Below are 21848 nucleotides of genomic sequence, written 5' to 3' on the forward strand. Positions count from 1 at the left end.
AGTTGTTCAGCGTTCAGCTGGAGTTTTCCTTTTTCCCAAGACTGAGGCTCTGAAGATAAAGTTAATTCACATAAGTTTTCAAAAAGCAGTTGGCAGTGTGTATGTAACAAAACCATTAAAAGTTCATACTTTTTGACCCAAATAACCCCATTTCTGGGAATCTATCCTAAAGACATTATGCGAATGATTGATAGAATGTGAAGAAAGACAAAACATTTACGATGCAATGATAAAAAAATCTGGAAGAACTGACCAAGAAGCTGGCCAGAGATTATTGCAGATTCTTTTTCTCTTTCACAAACTTTACTTGGGAGGTCATGAGTTTGAAGCCAGTATGGGCTACATAATGAGTTCAAGGTCAGTCGGAACTAGACAGCAAGATCCTGTCTCAAAAACAAACAAAAAACTTTATGTGTGAGAATACTAATTTTTACCCTTTTCTGGCACCTCAAGGTTTATCAGTCAGGAACATGACAGACACAACACACTCAAATGGAATAGTTGAAAGTTCACGGAGGAGCCAGATCTGGTGATACATGCTGGAAGCTGAGGCACGAGGATGCAGAGTTTGCACCCAGCCTGGGCAATTTATCCAATAAGTGCCAATTTCCCTGTTTAAGAAAAGGAAAAAATGGCTGGGGTCGTAGCTCAGTATGAAAGCCCTGGGTTCAATTCCCAATACAAAACATGAAAGAAAGAAAGGAAGAGAAGAAAAGAAAAGGAAAAAATGAAGTTAGCTTCACAGAAGAGCTACTCCATCTCTCTTCTTCCTGTTTCCAGGCTTTTATACCTGATGTCTTCAACTCTAAATGACTTATTCAATAACTGAATAATTTTTATTTGTTGATTTTTTTGGGGGGGTGCCAGGGATCGAACTCACTACCTTGCGCTTGTAAGGCAGGTGCTTATGCCTCTGAGCTAAATCCCCAGTAATAATTTTTGTTTGTTTTTTGGGTATCGAGAATCAAACTCAGGATCGCTTGCCAGGCAGGCTCTTTTGTTGCTGAGCTATATCTCCGGCCCTCACTCAGTAATTGTGGAGTACCTATTTATTATCCAATAAGGAAATGAGATTTTCAAGTAAGGTACAAAAGTTATTTCATCATAAATGCAATAATACATATATAAATTGAGTATTATAAGGATCACAAAAAAGCAATTATCTGTCAGGAGGGAGCTGTAAATCACGGAAAGGTTCAAAGAAAAGATGATTAATTCAAGTTCGGATTTGAAGATTATGTGCAAAGACAAAAGATAGGAACACACGGGACAAGACAGTATGTTTAGAAAATAGGCGGCTCCTCAGGGCTGAAATGGAATGAGGGTATGAGGTGCCTATGGAAAGAAAGCTTTAGTCGCTCATGCAGGACCAGAGCTTGTGTTTCAAAGCTGTCATCAGATTTGCACTTTAGGGAGATGACTAGGCCTCCCCAGAGACAGTGACCACAAGGGGACTAGAATGGTGCTCAGGGAAAAACAATTATTTTTAAATAAAAAGAATGATACCCAGCAACAATGAAAAGTAGTCTGGCTTTGGGCTGGGTCGTGAAGAGTGTGGCCTATCAGGGCCGGCCAACGCCCGTTCCCAGCACAGTCTTCGCGCGTCGGGCTGGCTCGGAGCTCAGAGTCCCGCCCTGTCTCCTGGGCCCCCGCAGCGGCAGCCCGCGGCTCTGCCTGGGTGGTCGGCAGCCCCGCCCCCTGCGGCGCCGTTACCTAGCAGCGGGTCTGGGCGTCTAGGCTCCTGGTAGTTTGCCCGGGTCTCAGCCAATGGGAGGGCGTCGCCCATCCTGCTCTCTTTTTCAGGGCTCCAGCGCCTCCAGGACCCTGCAGTCTCGCCTGGAGCTGCGAGGCGCTGCGCCGTTTTGCCTGCGCGCAGAGCCCGCCGCGACGGCCGCAGCCCACCGCACACGAGCCTGAGGAGCCCGGGCGCCGCGCCCTCCTCCCTCTCACAGCCACCGCCGCTCTTCGCACCCCCCGGTCTCGCACGCTTCGCGGCCCGTCTGAAGCTCCAGGCTGGCCCCGCGGCGCCGAGGGGACCAGGCTAGCCTATGAGAGAGTCCAGATAGCGCAGGTTAGGGGCACCCGCGCGCCCACTATCCGGCCGGCATGACTGGGCTGTCGCCCCTCGGAGAGCTGCCCCCCGAGTACACGCACGCAGCTCCAACCACTGCATCTCAGGTGAGCAAGAAGAAATCTGGGAAAAAGAAGAGTGGGGCCAGGCCTGGCGCTGGCCTCTGAGGGTATGATGTCTTTTAGCGCCCTGTGTTATTGGGCATCCTGTTAAGACTGCCGAGAACTTTCCTGGCAGTACAAGGATTGTGTGTGGGTGGTGTGTGTGTGTGTGTGTGTGTGTGTGTGTGTGTGTCTGTCAGAGGGTCACACGTTTATCAAACAACATACATTTAGTATTACAAAACTTTTGGGCAATTAGTGTGGGTAGCCTTGAAATGTGCTTAGATTGTGTCTAATGACAGTGCACACACACAGTGACAGTAGAACTATCTGGGGTCGCCTCTAACTGCCTGAAATGTGTGTGGATATACGTATGCTACTCTCAGAAAATGGATTTATGCTTTCTTCAAGTGTAACAAGGAAGAGCAGTGGGGCAGGAAGTTCAGTCTTCCAAGTTTGGGCCTATTATATCTGGGGCAATCCCAGTCCTGTACCCAGAAATCAAGAAACTGGGTCTGGCAGAGGATGAATGCAGGGAGAGAAGAGAGTTTCATGCATTGTTCCAGTGACACTTGGCTCACCCTTTTCTTTCCATCCCAGATCCCAATGGGGAGCCTGAAGTCTCCACTCTGGCTTCGTGCTTACTTCCAAGGTCTGCTCTTCTCTCTGGGCTGCAGCATCCAGAGACACTGTGGCAAAGTGCTCTTCCTGGGACTCTTGGCCTTTGGGGCTCTGGCACTGGGTCTCCGTTTGGCCATTATTGAGACAGACCTGGAACAGCTCTGGGTAGAAGGTGAGTTATCAGCACTGCCTGCAGGTACTTGGATATGTTAAACCCAAGGTTGGACCTCTTGAGGAACTGCCCACAGAGCCCTAGCAGGCTTGGCCAAGTGTCTGAAGGGGTATTTGCTGGCTAGAACCTGTGCATGTGGGTGTAAGCACCTGCCCTGCCACTCCCATAGATGAGCACCTAAGATGGTGGCATCCTGCCAATAGATATATGTATTTATCTCTGACTATGTATGTGCTTATTTAGCACTATTGCCAACCTTCTATGTGTGCCATTTACAGTGCAACAGGGTTACAAAGGGAAGATGCATCTTTTAATAGCAAGGAAAGTAGATAAGCACTGGAATAGCTATAATATAATACAAAGCAGAATATAATTATGTTGTATAAGAAGACAGGGCAATAGCCAAGTATGATGGTGCATACCTATAATCCCAGCACACAAGAGACTGAGCAGAAGGATTGTCAAAGTTGGAGGCTGGCCTGGGCTACATAGTGAGTTCAAGCCTAGCCTGTCTCAAAAGACAAAAAAAAAAAAAAAAAAGTAGGACACAGTCACTTCTGACCAGGAGAATTAAGAAATTAGGCCTGTGCTCCCAGCTACTGCATAGTCTTGACCGGCGCAGCCCCAATGAGACAGGAGACACTCTTGTGGACGACAGTTAACTGCTAGTTTATTTACGCGGGCTCTGGTTTATATATTTGGCCGTGACCAATCACAGGCTGCCACAAGGAAGCAGGGCGGGAATGGGATGCAGGCTCTGGCTACTATATCCAGCTGTGGCCAATCAGGAGTTGCCACAGAGTACGGAGTAGAGCGCGGGGTGCGCACGGGTTGGCTAATTTAAAGAGGGACGTAGCGTATTGCGGAAGCTGGCGTGGTCCTTAGTCCCGGCTGGGGTATGGTATGTTGAGCACCTGCGCCCAACATAGTCTGAGGTAGGAGGATCACATAAAGCCTAAAATCAGCCTAAGGAAGAAAGAAAACCTTAGCTTGGCATGGTGGCACACATCTGTAATCTCATTGTTTGGCAAGCTGAGGCAGGAGGATTGTTGTGAGTTCAAGACCAGTTTGGGCTATGAAGTGAGCTCAAGGCCAGAATGAACTGCATAGCAAGACCCTATCTCAAAAGACAAGAGGAAGAGACAGACAGAGAGAGAGAGAGAGAGAAACTGTTTCAAAAAAGAAAGTTAGAATTGGAAGGCTAGGGGCTAGGAAATCTGACTAATTTGACCAGGTCTTGAGAAAGGAGCTCATACACTTAGGCGCCTGCAACCATTTAGTATAGAAGCACTACAAACTGTGCACTTCAGGGCACCCAGGACAGATGGGATTAAATCCTTACTTCCTAATGGAAGCATTATTTCTTCTTAATAATTTCAGCATGGTTGGCGTCATTCCTGAGGTTTGGTTTCATATGACAGCCTTTTGACAGAGTCAAGCTTGCTTTGTTTCTTCCCTGGGAAATTTACATTCATAGGCTTCCCCCAGACCGCCCCCAGCTCTGGCCCATACCCAGAGGCAGGGCCCAGGTTGGAGTGCGACACCCTTGAGTTATTTCAAATCCTGGCAAGTACTAAGCTCCAGAGCAGATGTTTCTGGGACCTTGCCTGCCTGTTGGGCTCCCACATGCCACCCCCACCCCCACCCCAGCCCTCCACAGCCTCTCCTATGTTCACACTCTAGGCAAACCCTGGGGTCCCGAGCAGATGTTTCCCTGCCTGCTTGCCTGCTCGCAGCCCCAGGATACACATGTGCGTGCATGTACATAGCGTCCCCCACCCACTCTGCTGCTCCTGGGTGGTCCAAATGACTTTTGGATTTCCTGTCACACAGAGGCAATCTTCCATCCCTCCCTCTTTCTCCATTTCCCAGATCTTCCCTGTCTAAACACTGCTTGGATCTCGAAGATTCTGTCGTCTCTGTCTTGTTCTCTAACACAGAAAGGGATGGACAGCATCAGTTTTACAGTTTGGGGAAGAATATTGTCAAGGGGCAATATTCAATTTTGAGAGTTTTTCTTTTTTTTTTTTCTTTTTGGTGCCACTGAGGATTAAACCCAGGGCCTTGTACAGGCAAAGCAGCAACTCCACTACTGAGTCACATCCCTAACCCTTTCTTTCTTTGTTTTGCTCTTTCTTTTTTTGTTTTGCTTTGAGGTAGGGTCTCACTATGTAGCCCAAGATGGCCTTGAACATGAGGCAGTACTTCTGCCTCAGCCTCCAGAGTGCTGGGATGACAGGTATGTGCCATCACATATGACATTTTCCCCTTAATTTCAGAATGTCTTTCTGTCCTGTATTGGCTGGAAGTGAAGTAAAAGCAGTGATTTTTTTTTTATTAGTTAAGTTTATTGGTACAATTGAGGTATACATAATGATCACATTCATTTGTATCTGTACAAGATATAACTTAAGTATTTTTTTCTTTTCTTCTCCTCCATTCCCCTACCTCTCTTCAACCCTTCTCCCCCTCCTTATTTATAGAAGCTAAAATTAGTGATCTTTTCTCTGTAGATTTGTAGCTGAGTCTTCTCCTTCAGTGCCCTAGTCAGTAAGGAGCTGATCAAGGTGAGGATGAAGGGTCTTATCTATTCTTTGCCACTTTGCTAATCAAACCCAGGGCTTCGTGCATGCCAGGCAAGTACTGTACCACTGAGCTACACTCCCACGCTCATCAACTTTAAACCTGAAGGACTCAGAGTAAATAGTTCTCTACAATAAGAATCACATCAGCCGAGCATGATGGTGCACACCTGTAATCACAGCACTCTGGAGGCTGAGGCAGGAGGATCATTGCAAATTCAAGATCAGTCTAGGCTACAAAGTGAGCTCAAGGCCAGCCTGAACTGCATGGTGAGATCCTGTTTCAAAATGACAAAAAAATAAAATAAAATAAATCACAACATATAGTCTAATATCTACTTCCTGGAACTGTGAGAGAGGTGGATTGAAAGTAGAGTTGCCCCTAAAGGAACACAGCCTCCTATTCAAAAGGCAGATTGACCACATCCCCCAAGTACCTAACCCTAAATCCTTGGGCACCAGCCTGTTTTTCTCACTCACCTAACTGGTTTCCAAACCAGTAACTTTGTCCTTTTCTAGCCTGTCTCACAACAAACCCATGCAACTAAAACATGCCTGATTTTGTCATTTAGACTCTTTTTAGCCACATGAGAGAAAAGAAAACAAGAAAGGCTGGGCATGATGGCACATGTCTGTAATCCTAGCATGTGGGAGGCTGAGGCAGGAGGACTGCCACAAGTTCAAGGCCAGCCTGGGCTTGACATCAAAGCCAGGCAGAACTACATATCAAGACCCTGTTTTTGTTTTTCCTGTTTTGTTTTGTTTTGTTTGTGTTTTGAGACAGGTTCTCACTCTGCAGTTCAGGCAGGCCTTGAACTCATGAAATTTTTCCTGCGTTAGCCTCCTGGGTGCTAGCATTAGGGGCATGTGCCAACATACCCAGCGAGACCCTGTTTCAGGAAACAAAAAGAAAAAAAAGAAGAAGAAGAAGGAAAGAGAGTAAGCAAAAGGAAGGAAGGAAAAAGACTGATGTATTCTCTGAACAGGAGGTCTGGCAGTGGGGCATTCCATTGTGGTTAATCCAGCATCCCAGGAACTTCAGCAATCCCAGCTTCTTTTGGTCTCTCCTCCCTCGTGTTCAGCATGTTGGGTTTGAAGTCGTTTCTGTCTTCCATCCTTTTCTAAAGTGAGGAAAATGTACCAGAGGCCTCTCAGATATTTTCCCAGTTGGTTCTTTGGGTAAGAACTAGGTGTCATCTGTGCCTTGGGCAGCAGCAATGGAAGTAAGTGACTGGTTCTTAGACTAATCCGAGGTCATCTCTGATGCTGGAGGGTCAGCTATCCTGAGTCCTGAGGCTTTCAGAAGACCAGTCCCTCAGGAAGGAGAGCAGAGAAGTGTCCGCCTTCAGAGCTGCCTCCATGTCGCCACCCTGTGGTGTCTCTAAATTTGTCCGGTTTAGAGTCCTATGAGTTTCTCCCAGGTTCTGTGAAGTTCCCGGGGCCACGTGTAAGAACCATAGCCTGGCTCCTAGGCCCTTCAGACTCTCACTCCATTGCTTTCTCTAGCATTGTCCTTGGCTCTTCCCTAACTCGCTCAAACAATAGTGAAACCCCAGGCCTTCAACAGTTCCCAGCACACAGTGTCCCAAACCTTTCCCTGACTTCCTCCTGGGCCAACTCTTGTTAGGTGATGAAAAAGCTGTAGCATCTCCCTTCACTGCCCTAAAACTACTCTATTCCCATTTCACTCAGAAAAACTGAGCCTTGTAATAACTTTACACGTGAAGTCTCTGAGCAAAAGACTGTAAGTATCACAGTATTGCCCAAATAGTGCACTAAATTACAGTCCTATGGGGACTCTTATAACCTTGCAATAATAGATAATAGTTTTTTTTTTTTTTTTTTTTTTGAAGATGAGGTCTCACACTATAATCCAGGCTGGCCTTGAACTCATTGTGTAGCCCAGACTGGCCTGGAACTTGCAATTCTCCTCCTGCCTCAGTTTCCCAAGTGTTAGGATTATAGTAGGAACCACCATGCCTGGCAATAGCAATTTTTAAATTTTTGTTAATTTGGTCGATAGTAACTTGTTGCTGTTTTACCTTGGCATTTACAAGATTATCATAAGGTAGGCAGTTTTCCATGTTGCTTAAGAGTTATATCATTCCTTTTGCTTTGTTTTTTGAGACAGGTTCTTGCACTGCAGTTGAGGCTAGGCTTGAACTCGTTATGTATCCCAAGCTGGCCTCAAACTCATGGCAATCCTCCTGCCTCAGCCTCTCAAATGCTGGGATTATATATGTGCACCATCATGCCCAACCACATCTTCCCTTTTATAAAGATACAAAAGTTTTCAACAAATGTATTCAAGCTAGGCATGGTGGCGCATAACTGTGGTCCCAGCACTTGGGAGGCTGAGGCAGGAATATTGCCACAAGTTCAAAGCCAACCTAGACTACATAGTGAGGTCAAGGCCAGCCTGAGCTACACAGTGAGATCCCAACTCTTTTATATGTAGTTCTTTTCTTTTCTTTTGGGTACCAGGAATCAAACTCATGATGTAGTGCTTGCCAGGTAGGTGCTTATGCCACTGAGCTAGATCCCTGGCCCCAAGACCCCATCTAAAAAGAAAGAGAGAGAGAGAAAGAGAGAGTATTCATTTTGATATTCTCCCTCCCTGTTCTATTTCTTCCCCACTTACCCAGAGCCCTTTTTTCTCCAGTACTTTCTCACTTTTCTGTCACATCAGTTCTGTCCCATCAAGTATTGGAGGACAGATCCGAATCTGTCTCTGCTGTGCACACGCAGTTCCTGAAGTGCTCTGCCTGCTTTGATTTTGCTTCTGCTGAGACAGGCATTGTCCTTCCTTTACAGGTGAATAAATTGAGGCTGATAGAACTTTTATCTGAGGCACAAACAGTGTCAGAGCCCGAGCAGAAGGTGTGAATGGAGTCTGTCCTTTTTCCCTGTCTCTTCCTTCCTGTACAGCATAGCCTGGTTTATCTGTCTTCTGAGTTGGCTAAGGTTTATCTTTTTCTCTTCCCCATTTTTCTGAGGATTCATTAGTTCCATTGATGTATTTTACATTGTTATGTTTCTCTTGCTTTTATGTTTGTTTGTTTATATTTTGTTTCTTGAGACAGAGTCTCAATATAATACAGTTCTTTTTTTTTTGTTTGTTTTCTCCTGGTACTGGAAATCAAACTCAGGACCTTATGCTTGCCAGCAAGCACCTGCGCTGCTGAGCTGCATCCCTGTCCCTGCTCCCTGCCTTTTTCTCTTTGAGCCAGGGTTGCACTGTGTGATTCAGGCTGACCCGGATCACTAGTGTAACCCAGGATACCTCGAACTTGCAGCAGTCCTCCTCGACTCAGCAAGGCTGGGATTATAGGTGTGTGCCACCGTGGTGGCTCTCTTGGCTTTTTTATTAGGTCTCCCCTGGGTTTCTTCTTTCCCATCCCCATGTCCTGCAGCACACCCGTTTGCTATGAGGCACTTCTCTTTGCCTCCCATTTGTTCCACTGGCTTGAGCCTGGTGAATCAAATGCTGTAGAACAGACCTGGGTGAGTCGTAAGGACTGAGAAGACAAAGTGCAGGTGGGTTGAGGGGAGCTGTGTGCAGGAGGAGGCCCAGGCCAGGGTGTGAGTAGGACAGAGCAGTGTGAGCACATGAGGACCCTGCCCTGGTTTGAGGCCCTTCAGAGTGAGGAGATTGTGCGGGTTTATAAAAGGATTTAGAAGTAGGACACAGTGGCACATACTGTAAATCCAGCTACTGGGGAAGCTGAGGCAGGAGTGTTTGAGCCAAGACAATGTTTCCTTTTTATTATTTGTGTGTGTGTGTATGTGTGCACGCACGCGTGCATTTTAGGTATACAGAATGAGCACATTCATCATAGAGAATTTGTATTTGTACATGATATAACTTGCTTCTTTTGTTTTTTCTATTCCCCTTCCCTCCCTTCAAACCCTCTTTTCCTCCTTATGTACAAAAGTTTTACTCCCATTTTTTCCTCCTATTTTTTTTCTTGGCCATTCTTTCCTTTCTCTCCCCTTCCTCTTTTTCCCCTTTTCCATTTGAACATTTTCTTCCCACTTCCCAATATCTTTTATACATTTGGTCCTTATTTATACTTTTGGTTTCTCTTACCAGAGAAACAATTCTATATTTACACATGTGTGTCTGATTTATTTTTCTTAACAGTGTGATCTCAAGATGCATCCATTTACCTGATGTGTCTTAAGCTTATTAGATCATATCTCTTCTAAAAAGATAAATAATTAAATAAAATTTAAAAATAAAAAAATTAAAGTTAAAAAAATGGTGTAAAAGAAATTGAAGAGCACAATAGTTCTGGGTGAGGCTGGTGTCACAGCGAGGCAGCACATGGGGATCCCAGGAGTAGCAGTGAGCAACAAGAAGAGACCCAAAAAGGGAGAACGGAACCGGTTCTGAGACCAGACCAACTCCACCGACCCGGCTGCAGCCCTCACCCTCTCCACTGCAGTTGAACTGCATCACGTCAGTATCTCTGCCTCCTCAGGCCCCAGTGACAGGATAGCTCAGGCCCCAAGGGATACTAAGACCAAAGAGCCACAGGCAGGCAGGCCTGAAGTCTGCTTCATGGTCTGCACAGCGAGGCTGACGAAAAGGACCTACACCTCATGGCCTGCTCTGATTTCACCTCTGCCAGGGAATAGGAGCTGATTCCATGTCCTCCTTGCCTGAATGGTGGCAGCATTGTACTAAAAGACAGCAAGGCCAGGGCTGAGCTCAGTGGCACAGTGCGAGCTTGGCAAGTGTGAGTTCGATTCCTGGTAGCCCTCCCCCCAAAAAAGCCAGGCATGGTGTGCACACCAGGAATCCCAGCACTAGGGAGACTGAGGCAGGAGGATCACTGCAAGTTCGAGGCCAGCCTGGGCTATGAAGTGAGTTCAAGACCAGCCTGAACTGCAGAGTGGGACTCTGTCTTCAAGACAAAACACAAAAGTAAAAATTGCAATACAAAACAAATAAATAAATAAAATACAAGATAGAGCAAAAAAGGCAATTCTCCCTGTCCCATGCTACCTGTCATTACCAAGTACTGCCATCCCTGCTTCCTTCCAGAGCAGTTTCAAACAGGCATTTGAAAGAACACCCGTTCTTTCATGAAACCTTTACTAGTGGCAGCCCCTCCTGGCCTCTTTTGTTTCTTGTCTGCCCACCAAGGCAGAGGGAGACTGAGTGTGGGCTCCTTTACCAACCTGCTCCGTGCTCCCATAACCCCAGCCCAAGTCCAACGCACTTTAATTATTAAATTTTTGCCTCATACTCAGCTAGCCTGGTTCATGCTTAAACCCTAACCCATGTTTATGTCCATAAAGAGTTGGGCATAGTAGTCCATGTCTGTAACCCCAGCCCTTGGGAGGCTGAAGTAGGAGGATCACCCTGAGTTCTAGGCCAGCCTGGGCTACACAGAAAGATCAAGATGAGCCTAAGCTACATAACAAGACCTTGTCTTAAAGTAATAATAATTTTTAATTAAAAAAAAAAAAGAAATCTCTAGAGCCATGTACAGGCTTTTCCACTTCCTTGGCAGAGTTGTCGGGGAGTCAGTCAGGGCCCTGCAAGGCTGTCAGGAGGGCAGGAGCTCTTAAAATACTGCCTGTTTCCCAGGGAGCCTCAGAGGTTAGGCTGCCATCTTCCCCTGAGCTCTGATCCCGGGCCCTTCTCCCCTACTGTTCTCTCTTACCCTGGCAGTAGGTAGCCGAGTGAGTCAAGAACTGCATTACACCAAGGAGAAGCTGGGAGAGGAAGCTGCCTACACCTCCCAGATGCTGATTCAGACTTCGCGCCAGGAAGGGAAGAATGTCCTCACATCTGAAGCTCTCAGCCTCCATCTCCAGGCAGCCTTCACTGCCAGTAAAGTGCAAGTGTCGCTGTATGGAAAGTGAGTCTGGCTGAGCCCTGAGCAGCTGGGATGAAGCGAGCAGCAGCGCTTCTGAATTGGGAGTACACCTGAACCCCTGGCTTTTGCAGGTCCTGGGATTTGAACAAAATCTGCTATAAGTCAGGAGTTCCCCTTATTGAAAACGGAATGATTGAACGGGTGAGTGTCCAGAACTGTGGATGCACACATCCTGGCAGAGGCAGAACCTTGTCTGCCCTGGGGGAAGACCCAGAGGACTCAGAGCCCCAGGCAGAGGGAAGACCCTTGGGCAGAGTCCGGGGCAGGACTGATGGGGCCGGGGCTGGGGTGTCCTTGGCAGATGATTGAGAAGCTGTTTCCGTGTGTGATCCTCACCCCACTTGACTGCTTCTGGGAAGGAGCCAAACTCCAAGGGGGCTCTGCATACTTGCCGTGAGTTTCCCATGCTGCTCCTGGGCTCTGCTTCATTCCCGCCAGGGTCTTCCCCCGCAGAAAGGAGGGTGGGAGAGTGAGAACCTTACCGAGTCCTCTTTACCTCCCAGGCCAGGGCCAGGACATGGGCTGCTGTGGTTCTCCAGATCCCCTTCTCACTTCTAAAGGAGGGAAAGACCTGTCTCATTTAAACAAAACAACACAGAGATCTGCAAGATCTCAGCAGAGGAGAAGAGAGATCCCAGAAAGACATTTAAGGTGAAGAATAAGCTAGTTATCAGGGCCAGGAAAAAGAGCTGTTAGATGCAAGTGTCTGGATGGTTAGCAGGACCAAGGGGAGGCAGCTTGGTATACACTGAAGGAGAATTTGCTGGGTACTTTCCAGGTATTAAGTGTGTTCAGCCTGATGTCTTATCTTAGCCCCTGGTACCTATCCACAGGTCACTGCAGGAATCTGGGGTGCTTGGGTAGCCCAGCAGCTCTGAGAAGCTGAGCCTCACTCACCCTCCATGCAGGAGAATGGATAACACCCCCAAAGAGGGTGGCATGCATCACATGTCCACAGCCACAGTTTGGAGGATGGATATTAATCCCTGACTCTCACTAACTATAGGCTATCCCAGCAGGGGCCGCCCCGATATCCAGTGGACCAACCTGGATCCGGAGCAGCTACTCAAGGAGTTGGGCTCCTTTGCCTCCCTTGAGGGCGTTCGGGAACTGCTGGACAAAGCGCAGGTGGGCCAGGCCTACGTAGGGCGGCCCTGTCTGGACCCTGAGGACCTCCAGTGCCCTCCGACGGCCCCCAACCACCACAGCAGGCAGGTGGGTTCCAACCAGCTCTGTCCATCTCTTCTCCCTGTGTGCCCTGTTCCAAGAGAGCTCACCCTGTACAAAGCCCCCTGCCCCATGTGCTGGCCGTGGGAGTATTCCCTTTCTCCTCCTTTCCTCTAAGGAACCCTCTAAGGTAGCATGAGTCCCTTTTTCCTTTTCTAGGCCCAAAGCTAGACTTTACCAAAGTAACAGTACAAGAACATAAGAAAGAACAAAGTAGCTAAACACAAATGCCTAGTTTCCCAAACATGCTTGTGGGCCTCTGTGTGGTACTTTTTCCAAAACCCACCATAGTTATACCAGCTCCTTCCAGCAGCCCACTTCCAGCCCTGTCTCTCTGTAGCTTCCTGTCTGCAGGACACTAACTGTTCACTTTTATAGAGTAGGCAAAGGCTCAGGAGAATAATTTCCCACACTTGAGGCCTGCTGAGCTCTATGGCAGACATCGTTTCTACAAGCCCTGGATACCTGCAGTGAAGCTTTGAATATCAAACCCCTTCCTTCCCCCTCCAGGCTCCCAATGTGGCTCAGGAGCTGAGTGGAGGCTGCCACGGCTTCTCCCACAAATTCATGCACTGGCAAGAGGAATTGCTGCTGGGAGGCATGGCCCGGGACCCCCAAGGGCAGCTGTTGAGGTAGTGGAGCCTTCTGGGTGCTGGTGAAGGAACCCCATGCAAGGAACACTTCACACTCTAAGTGCTGCATGGCTCTGGTAGCAGCCCACTGCATCCCCCACTGGGCATTTAGGCAGCTCTAACCCCCATTTCTCCTGCACCTCAAATCAGGGCAGAGGCCCTACAGAGCACATTCCTGCTCATGAGTCCTCGCCAGCTGTACGAGCACTTCCGAGGCGACTACCAGACGCATGACATCAGCTGGAGTGAGGAGCAGGCTGGCATCGTGCTGCGAGCCTGGCAGCGGCGCTTTGTGCAGGTCAGTGTAGCCCAGGGCAGGAAGGTCCCAGGGCCCCCCTGCTCCCGCTCAGACCCGCCCTGTCCCTCTAGCTGGCCCAGGAGGCCCTGCCTGAGAACTCTTCGCAGCAGATCCATGCCTTCTCTTCCGCCACGCTGGACGACGTCTTGCAAGCCTTCTCAGAAGTCAGCGCCATCCGTGTGGCAGGAGGCTATCTGCTTATGGTGGGTCCTGCTCTTGGCACCTTGCCCTGCTCTACCTGAAACCCACCCTGGAAGCTCCTTTGTGAGACCACAACTTTTGTCCCCACAGCTGGCCTATGCCTGTATGACCATGCTGCGCTGGGACTGTGGCCAGTCACAGGGTGCCGTAGGCCTTGCTGGGGTATTGCTGGTGGCCCTGGCAGTGGCCTCGGGCCTTGGACTCTGTGCCATGCTCGGGATCACCTTCAATGCTGCTACTACTCAGGTACACAGGACTGCAGGCCCATCTCAGGGATCGTCTCCAGTTTGTGTTGTCCCTCCAGCTACCCCCCTCATTTCCCCTCCAGGTGCTGCCCTTCTTGGCCCTGGGCATCGGGGTGGATGACGTATTCCTGCTGGCACATTCCTTCACAAAGGCCCCACTGAGCACCCCTCTGCAGGTGAGAACACTGTCCTCCAGCCTGGGGCATCCAAGGCAGGTCAGCGTGGTGGTAAAGAGCCTCTTGGACCTTGAGCCACTAGCTCACTGCTTCATCCCATCCCATCTCTAAATGGAGGCAGTGTAGTGCTTGTTTCCTGAGGTTGTTGTGAAGATCATTGAGAGAGTCAAAATGAGTGCTTAAAACAAAATGTGAACCTGACACAGTGACACACAATCCTAGCAATTTGGGAGACTGAAGCAGAAGGATTGCGAATTTGAGTTCCAGGTGGGCAACTTAGGCAGAAAGAATTTAGGGAGCAATAGAAGTTTAAAAAGCTAGGGATGGGCCAGGGATTTAGCTCCACAGCATAAGCGCCTGCCTGGTAAGCACAAGGTCATGAGTTTTATCCCTGGTAAGAAATTTAAAAAGCTAAGGATGTAGATCAGTGTGATTCAGGTCAATGTGGTGACCATTGGTTCAATCCTTAGTACCTCAAAATAAAAAAATAAAAAGAAGAGTGTATGACACATGCATGGTACTCAATAAACACTAGCTGCTGTGACATTATTAAGCCACCTAGACTTCCAGAGCCTCCTTTCTCTCTGCCTTGGAAATCCGTGGCCCCACCCCACAACCTGACGGCACTATCCCTGCTGTGTGCTGGCAGGAGCGCATGGGCGAGTGTCTGCAGCGCACCGGCACCAGCGTCACGCTTACATCTGTCAGTAACATGGTTGCCTTCTTCTCGGCTGCCCTGGTGCCCATTCCTGCCCTGCGGGCCTTCTCCCTGCAGGTAAGGCTTCATGATGGGCAGTGGGCAGGGTGGGCACAGGGCGAGGCCGTGCCTCCTGCAGCATCCATGCCCTGCTTCTCCCAGGCAGCAGTCGTGGTTGGCTGCAACTTTGCAGCTGTGATGCTCATCTTCCCAGCCATCCTCAGCCTGGACCTGCACCGTCGCCACCACCAGCGCCTCGATGTACTCTGTTGCTTCTCCAGGTACTGTCCCCACGTGTGCCACCCCACCACCTTTTTGGCCCTCAACCCCAGCTCAGCCTGTCTCCTCCCTCACACTTCCAGGCCTGAGCTTTCCATGTATTCTCTCCACTTTTTCTAGCTCCTGTTCTGCTCGAGTGATGCAAATTCTGCCCCAGGAGCTGGGGGAGAGGACAGTACCAGTAGGCATTGCCCACCTGACCACCACAGTACAAGCTTTCACCCACTGTGAAGCCAGCAGCCAGAATGTGGTCACTGTCTTACCACCCCAAACCCTGGTGCCCCCAGCTTCTGCCTCACTGGCTTCTGAACTCTTCAGCCCTCGAGGGTCCACTCGAGACCTTCTAGAGCAGGAGGAGGGCTCGAGGCAGAAGGCATCCTTCAAGCCTCCACCTTGTGCCTGTTGGAATCTTGCCCGCTTCACCCGGAATTGGTTTGCACCCTTACTGCTCCAGTCACATGCCAAGGTAAGAGCTGGCGGCAGGCAGAGGCTCAGTATCTGTGGGCCCTGAGGAGGGCAGAGGGCCCAGGTCAGCGTCCGAGAGCCAGAGGGCAGCTCTGAGCCCCCGAGGGCGGCCTTGAGCCCTGCTAAGTTGCCGTTTCCCACAGGCCCTGGTGCTGGTGTTCTCGGGGGCCCTTCTGGGCCTGAGCCTCTACGGAGCCACCTTGGTGGAAGATGGGCTGGCCCTGGCAGATGTGGTGCCTCGGGGCACCAAGGAGCATGCCTTCCTGAGCGCCCAGCTCAGGTACTTCTCCCTGTATGAGGTGGCCCTGGTGACCCAGGGTGGCTTTGACTACACCCACTCCCAACGTGCCCTTTTTGATCTGCACCAGCGCTTCAGTTCCCTCAAGGCTGTTGTGCCCTCACCTGCCGCCTGGGTGCCCCGCACCTGGCTGCACTATTACCGCAACTGGCTACAGGGTGAGCAGCCAGGAGACCAACAGGGCAGGGTGCTGCAGGGCACAGGATGGAACCTCAGGCTGACTGTACCCCATCCTATGCCTCCCAGGAATCCAGGCTGCCTTTGACCAGGACTGGGCTTCTGGCCGCATCACCCGCCACTCCTGCCGCAATGGCTCTGAGGATGGGGCCCTGGCCTACAAGCTGCTCATCCAGACTGGAAATGCCCAGGAGCCTCTGGATTTCAGCCAGGTTGGGGAAGGGCTTGAAGGGTCAGAGGAACAGATGGGCTTGAGAGCCTGGCCCCAGGCCCTCAGACCTTTCTGCCTCTGCAGCTGACCACAAGAAAGCTCGTGGACAAGGAAGGCCTAATCCCCCCAGAGCTCTTCTACGTGGGGCTCACTGTATGGGTGAGCAGTGACCCCCTGGGACTGGCAGCCTCACAGGCCAACTTCTACCCCCCACCTCCTGAGTGGCTGCACGACAGATTTGACACCACCGGGGAGAACCTCCTCAGTGAGTCCCATTGGTCCACAGCCTGGCCTGACCCCAACTCCAACCCCAACCCCGACCCCGACCCCACTCTGCGGCCTTGACCCGAGCTCTCTCTGCTGCTCACCACCCTCTGTCCCTCTGCCTGCTCTCCTCCCATCCACAGTCCCAGCCGCACAGCCCCTGGAGTTTGCCCAATTCCCCTTCCTGCTGCATGGTCTTCAGGAGACTGCAGACTTCATGGAGGCCATTGAGGGCGCCCGGGCAGCATGTGCAGAGGCCAGCCAGGCAGGGGTGCATGCCTACCCCAGCGGCTCCCCCTTCCTCTTCTGGGAGCAGTATCTAGGCCTACGGCGCTGCTTCTTGCTGGCTGTGTGTGTCCTGCTGGTGTGCACCTTCCTGGTCTGTGCCCTGCTGCTGCTCAGCCCCTGGACGGCTGCTCTCATAGTGAGTATGGGGGTGGGCACAGCCTGCTGTCTGCAGCCTGCCCTTCCAGAGAGGCAGATCACTGAGCAAGCTCCCCCCGCCCCCGCCAGGTGGTGGTCCTGGCCATGGTGACTGTGGAGCTCTTTGGTGTCATGGGTTTCCTGGGCATCAAGCTGAGTGCCATTCCCGTGGTGATCCTCGTGGCCTCTGTAGGCATTGGTGTTGAGTTCACAGTCCACGTGGCCCAGGTGAGCATGGGCCCGGCGGGTGAGGGGAACAAGGCAGCTCATTTAGGGTTCTGCAAATATGGTTTGGTACTTTTTTTTTTTCTTTTTGGTTTGTTTGGTTTTAGTTTTGGTTTTTGGCTTTTGGGTTGGTTGGTTGGTTGGTTTTTGTTTTTTTAGTTTTGCCTTTTTGAGACAGGGTCTCGCTATGTAGTTCAGGCTGGTCTTGAACTTGCAATGATCTCCAGCCTCAGCCCACCAAATGCTGGGATTAGAGGCAGGTGTCACCACGCCCAGTTTATTTTTTGTTTTTTGAGACAGGGTCTTGCTTTGTAGTTCGGGCTGGCTTTAAACTTACTATGTAACCCAGGCTGACCTCAGACTCACAGTAATCCTCTTGCCCCAACCTCAGTGCTAGAGTTATAGGCATTTGCCACCATGCCCAGCTGGTTTAAGGACTGTCTGTGACTACAGGCTGTTTAAGAAATGGAGACAGGAAGATCGTTGAAAGTTCAAGACCAGCCTGGGCTACAAAGAGAGCTCAGAGCCAGCCTGAACTACATAGTGAGACCCTCTCTCAAAAAGACCACTCCCCCCACCAAAAAATAATTGAGAATATACAGTAGCAATAGTTGTTATTTCCAAGGAGCCTGTATTAGGAGTTAAAAAAGGAAAATAAGTAAACAAATAAGCAAACATTTCAGAAAAGAGAAGACAACAAAGGCCTGTCTGGAATGAGTTAAGGACAGAATAGAAGATGAGAAAATGGGAACCAGTTTTTGCTTTGCTTTGCTTTTTTTTTTTTTTTCTTTTTTCTTTTTTCTTAAGAGATCTTATTATGTAGTATAGGCTATAACTCTTCATGATTCTCCTGCCTCAGCCATCCTAGTCCTGGGATTATAGGTATGTGCCATCATGCCTGGCACTTTCCTGCCTTTTCTTTCTCTCCCTTTTTTTCCTTTCTTTCTTTCTTTCTCTCTCTTTTTTCAATGTTGTAGATCAAACTTAAGGCCTCATATATATTAGCCAAGTGCTGTACCACTGAGCTAACCCTCATCCTCAGGAACTAGCAGTTCTTGCCAGTGGTTTTACTGTAAGAGGATCTGAGAAATGGGGTACTAGCTGGACAACATGTGTGTGAAGGAGAAACTTTGCCAAAATGGATGTGCTAGCACCTGGGAGGGGACAGTCCTTTCCCAAAGCTATGTGTTCTGCACCAGAGGAAGTAAAGCATGGACCAGCTAGAAGCATCTACACGAACCTGTTCAGGCCACACAAATAGCTCCTTCCTTTCCCCCTTGTGAAACCCTGTTATTCTGACTATAAAAAGTATTTACTAGCCCCAATGGATGAGGCCCTAACTTCAATCATCAGTACCACAAAAACTAACAAAAAACCAGTGTGCAACCTAGGTAGCACACACCTATGATCCCAGCAGTCTGTGAGGCTAAGGCAGGAGGATCATAAGTCTGCAACTTTGTGACTTAGTGAGATCCTGTCTCAAAATAAAAAATGCAAAAATGGGGAGAGGAATATAGTTGAGTGCAAAGCCCTGGATTCAATCCCCAGTATGGAAAATAAAATAAAATAGCCAGTGTATAAAACAATATAAAGAAAAAACTAGAAGTCCTCTGAAATGCCACCTGAGAAGTGACTTTTATCATCTCAGTGTCCATCCTTCTGGACCAGGAGTTACCAAATATTTCATGTAAAGAGTTGAGGAAAAACATTTCAGCCCTAGGAGGCCATTAAGGGTCACAATTTTGGGCAACCTATTTGGGATCACACCTGTCTCTCAAGAGCTATTCTTATTCCCCAATAATTTTTCCTACTCTTAAAAAAAAAATAGTGTCATAATTTTGCCATCATGGCACAGAAGTAGCTATGAGCCAGGCATAGTGAGTATGCCTATAGTCCCAGCACTCAGGAGGCTGAGGCAGGATGCTTGTGAGTTAGAAGCCAGCCTTGGGTACATGGCAAGTTTAGGGTCAGAAAAGAGAAGAAAAGAAAGAAAGCAAGGTATAGTATTGCATACTTGTAATTTCCGCACTTGGGACACTGAGGCAGATCACTGTAGGTTCAAGGCCAGCCTACACTACATAGTGAGACTCTGTTTCAAAAAACAAAATAAAACAAAACAGTTGGGCACAATGATGCACACCCATGGTTGCAGCTATTTGGGAGACTAGAGACAGGAAGATCACAAGTTCAAGATTAACCTGGACAATTTGACAAGAGTCTGTTACAAAATTATGAAAAGGGATGGAAATGTAGTTTGGTGACTGCCTCTGGGTTTAATCCCAAGAACAGCAAATACATTAGAATGAGTGTGATGATATTTCAACAAAATTTTCTTTACGAAGCCCACATGACAGGCTGCTGACAACAACCCCCCCACCCCCCGTCTGGACATCTTGCTGTCACCAGACATACCTGTACCATGCACTCATAAGCTCAGTTCACTTGGGCTTCCGAAGCCCTAGGATAGAAAAGGAGCAGCAAGAGACATGGGTGGGCTGGCCCTGGCTGCTGGCCCAGGAGCTCCTGAACCACTCTGTCCCCCCCAGGGCTTCCTGACCTCCCAAGGTAGCCGGAACCTTCGGGTGGCCCAGGCTCTGGAGCACACATTCGCTCCTGTGACTGATGGAGCAGTGTCCACGCTGCTGGGTCTGCTCATGCTCGCTGGCTCCAGCTTCGATTTCATTGTGAGGTACAGGGCCCTCGGAGGGGGCGGCAGGGCCTGCCCAGCTGGCCTCGGCACCCTGCTGACAGCGTTCTGACAGGTACTTTTTTTTTTTTTATGACAGGTACTTCTTCATGGTGCTGATGGCGCTCACTCTCTTGGGCCTGCTCCATGGACTTGTGCTGCTGCCCGTGCTGCTGTCTATCGTGGGGCCCCCACCGGAGGTTTGCTCCCTGCCCCAGGGACAGGGTGGGGACAGTTAAGGGAAGGGACCAAGCCATTGGGAAATGCCTTCCATGGCCAAAGAGCTCAGCTTGCTCAAGGGCCTTTCACCAGCTGCCGCCACCACTGGCCTAAACTGACAGCCTGCTCCCTGCCCTGACACTGCACTCCTGTCCCTTGGCTCTCTGGTTTCTTCAGGACCCTCTCAGGCAAAAGCCATGGATCCAAAATGTGATCAGAGCAAGGTGCAGGGTAGGCCCCAGCCCTTGACATCTTCTCACTGTGAGCTGTCGTCCTACTAGGCCCACAAGGACCTGCTCTCACAATGTGCATGGTGCTCAGCGGGGAAGACAAACGGGCGCTGTTCCAGTTGCTGTGTGTACAGCCCTCGTGTCTCCCCAGGTGGTACAGGTGTGCAAGGCGAACCCCCGAGTGCCAAGCCCCGCTGCTGCACAGGAAGGTGGGCTCAGGTGGGGAGCGGCTCCCAGCCTGCCCCAGAGCTTTGCCAGAGTGACCGCCTCTATGACTGTGGCCTTCCATCCACCCCTGCTCCCGGGTGCCCACATCCACCCAGCCTCTGACGAGCCCACGTGGTCCTCTGCTGCTGTCACCTCCACTGCCGACGCCTCTGGCAACCCCAGTTCTAGGGGATCATGTTCCACCACTGAATGAAGGAGTCGCAGAAAATGAGGCCCTGCTTGTTCTGGGAGGTCACGGTGGGCAGTCTGGGGTGTGGCCCACGGGCCCTGCTGCTGTGTCTGCCTCCCCGCTCCGTTCTGGCAGCACCCCTGACCTCCATGCAGCATGGCCTGGTGCTCCAGAGCCCATGTCTGCCAGTGCCTGCACTCAGGCAGGGATGAAAGCCGGCACTTAAGGCTGCAGGGCAGCTGGGTCCCCTCCACGGTGCTGCCCACACAGGAGTCCAAGCTTTCTGGGCCCTCGAACTCCCTGAGCCAGTGCTGGCCTCTCACTGCTTGGTGATTCCAAGGTAGGGCTGTGTGGCCCTGTCCACCTCCCATAAATTATTTATATGAAGATGTTTATTTTTGTAGTGTACACAGATGTTAGCTCTGCTGAAAGTTTTATTTTTAAAGAATGAAATATATTCTATATGAACTCATTGCATATGACTGTGGTTTTCTTTTGGGCAGAGTTGGGATTCTAAATAAATGTATTATTAGCTTTCCCATTGCTGAGACGCGATACCCAACACAAAGGAGAGCTTTAATTTAGTTCAGGATTCTTGGCTGGCTCCAGGGCAGGAGCAGCAAGGTGGAAGAAAGCTGCTCCCAGCTGTCTCCATGGCCGCCAAGAAGCAGAGAAAGGCTGGGCTTGGTGGCCCAAGTGTGTAACACCAGTACTTGAGAGGCTGAGGCAAAGGATGGCTGGGAGTTCAAGGCTGGCCTGGGCTACACAGTGAGACCTTGTCTCAAAACCAAAAAAAAAAAAAGAGAAAGAGAAGGAAAGTGCTGGGTAGGTGACAATCTTTCAACAGCACGCCCCATGCACCCTCTTCCAGCAGGCTTCACCACCTTAGCATGTAGCTGTGAAGTCCTCAGTGGGTGAATCCACTGCTGAGTACCAGTTCCACATCCCGATGATCCAGTCACCTCCCAAAAATCCCGCCTCTAAACACATGAGATTTTGCGAGGACATTCTAGATCTGAACTTACTGAGGGTTAGAGATTGAGGGTAGCTCATGGGGGTG

General features: G+C 49.8%; 1 protein-coding gene across 14 annotated transcripts; it reads left to right on the top strand.

The window, feature by feature from the left end:
- The first annotated feature begins 1653 nt into the window (after nucleotides 1–1653).
- On the top strand, nucleotides 1654–21265 carry Ptch2 (patched 2). Of its 14 annotated transcripts, none has more exons than XM_063236241.1 (22): nucleotides 1714–2178; nucleotides 2773–2965; nucleotides 11231–11420; nucleotides 11510–11579; nucleotides 11740–11831; nucleotides 12458–12653; nucleotides 13176–13297; nucleotides 13448–13595; nucleotides 13667–13798; nucleotides 13887–14042; nucleotides 14125–14217; nucleotides 14867–14992; nucleotides 15077–15195; nucleotides 15314–15659; nucleotides 15802–16114; nucleotides 16203–16345; nucleotides 16429–16609; nucleotides 16752–17032; nucleotides 17122–17259; nucleotides 19803–19940; nucleotides 20043–20142; nucleotides 20543–21265. In XM_063236241.1, the coding sequence occupies exons 1-22, from the start codon at nucleotides 2107–2109 to the stop codon at nucleotides 20719–20721; spliced, it is 3528 nt and encodes a 1175-aa protein (XP_063092311.1). In that variant the 5' UTR covers nucleotides 1714–2106; the 3' UTR covers nucleotides 20722–21265. The 14 variants fall into 14 exon arrangements, 8 of the variants coding, with proteins under 8 accessions (XP_023422843.1, XP_023422828.1, XP_023422822.1 ...); XM_003461901.5 differs by having other exon boundaries at nucleotides 1717–2178; nucleotides 19803–19945; XM_013158065.3 differs by having other exon boundaries at nucleotides 1721–2178; nucleotides 11234–11420; nucleotides 19803–19945.
- Nucleotides 21266–21848: the final 583 nt, after the last annotated feature.

This window comes from Cavia porcellus, unplaced genomic scaffold, assembly GCF_034190915.1.
Source record: "Cavia porcellus strain 051 isolate PalLab524CR breed Dunkin Hartley unplaced genomic scaffold, mCavPor4.1 scaffold_25, whole genome shotgun sequence".
NCBI lineage: Eukaryota > Metazoa > Chordata > Mammalia > Rodentia > Caviidae > Cavia > Cavia porcellus.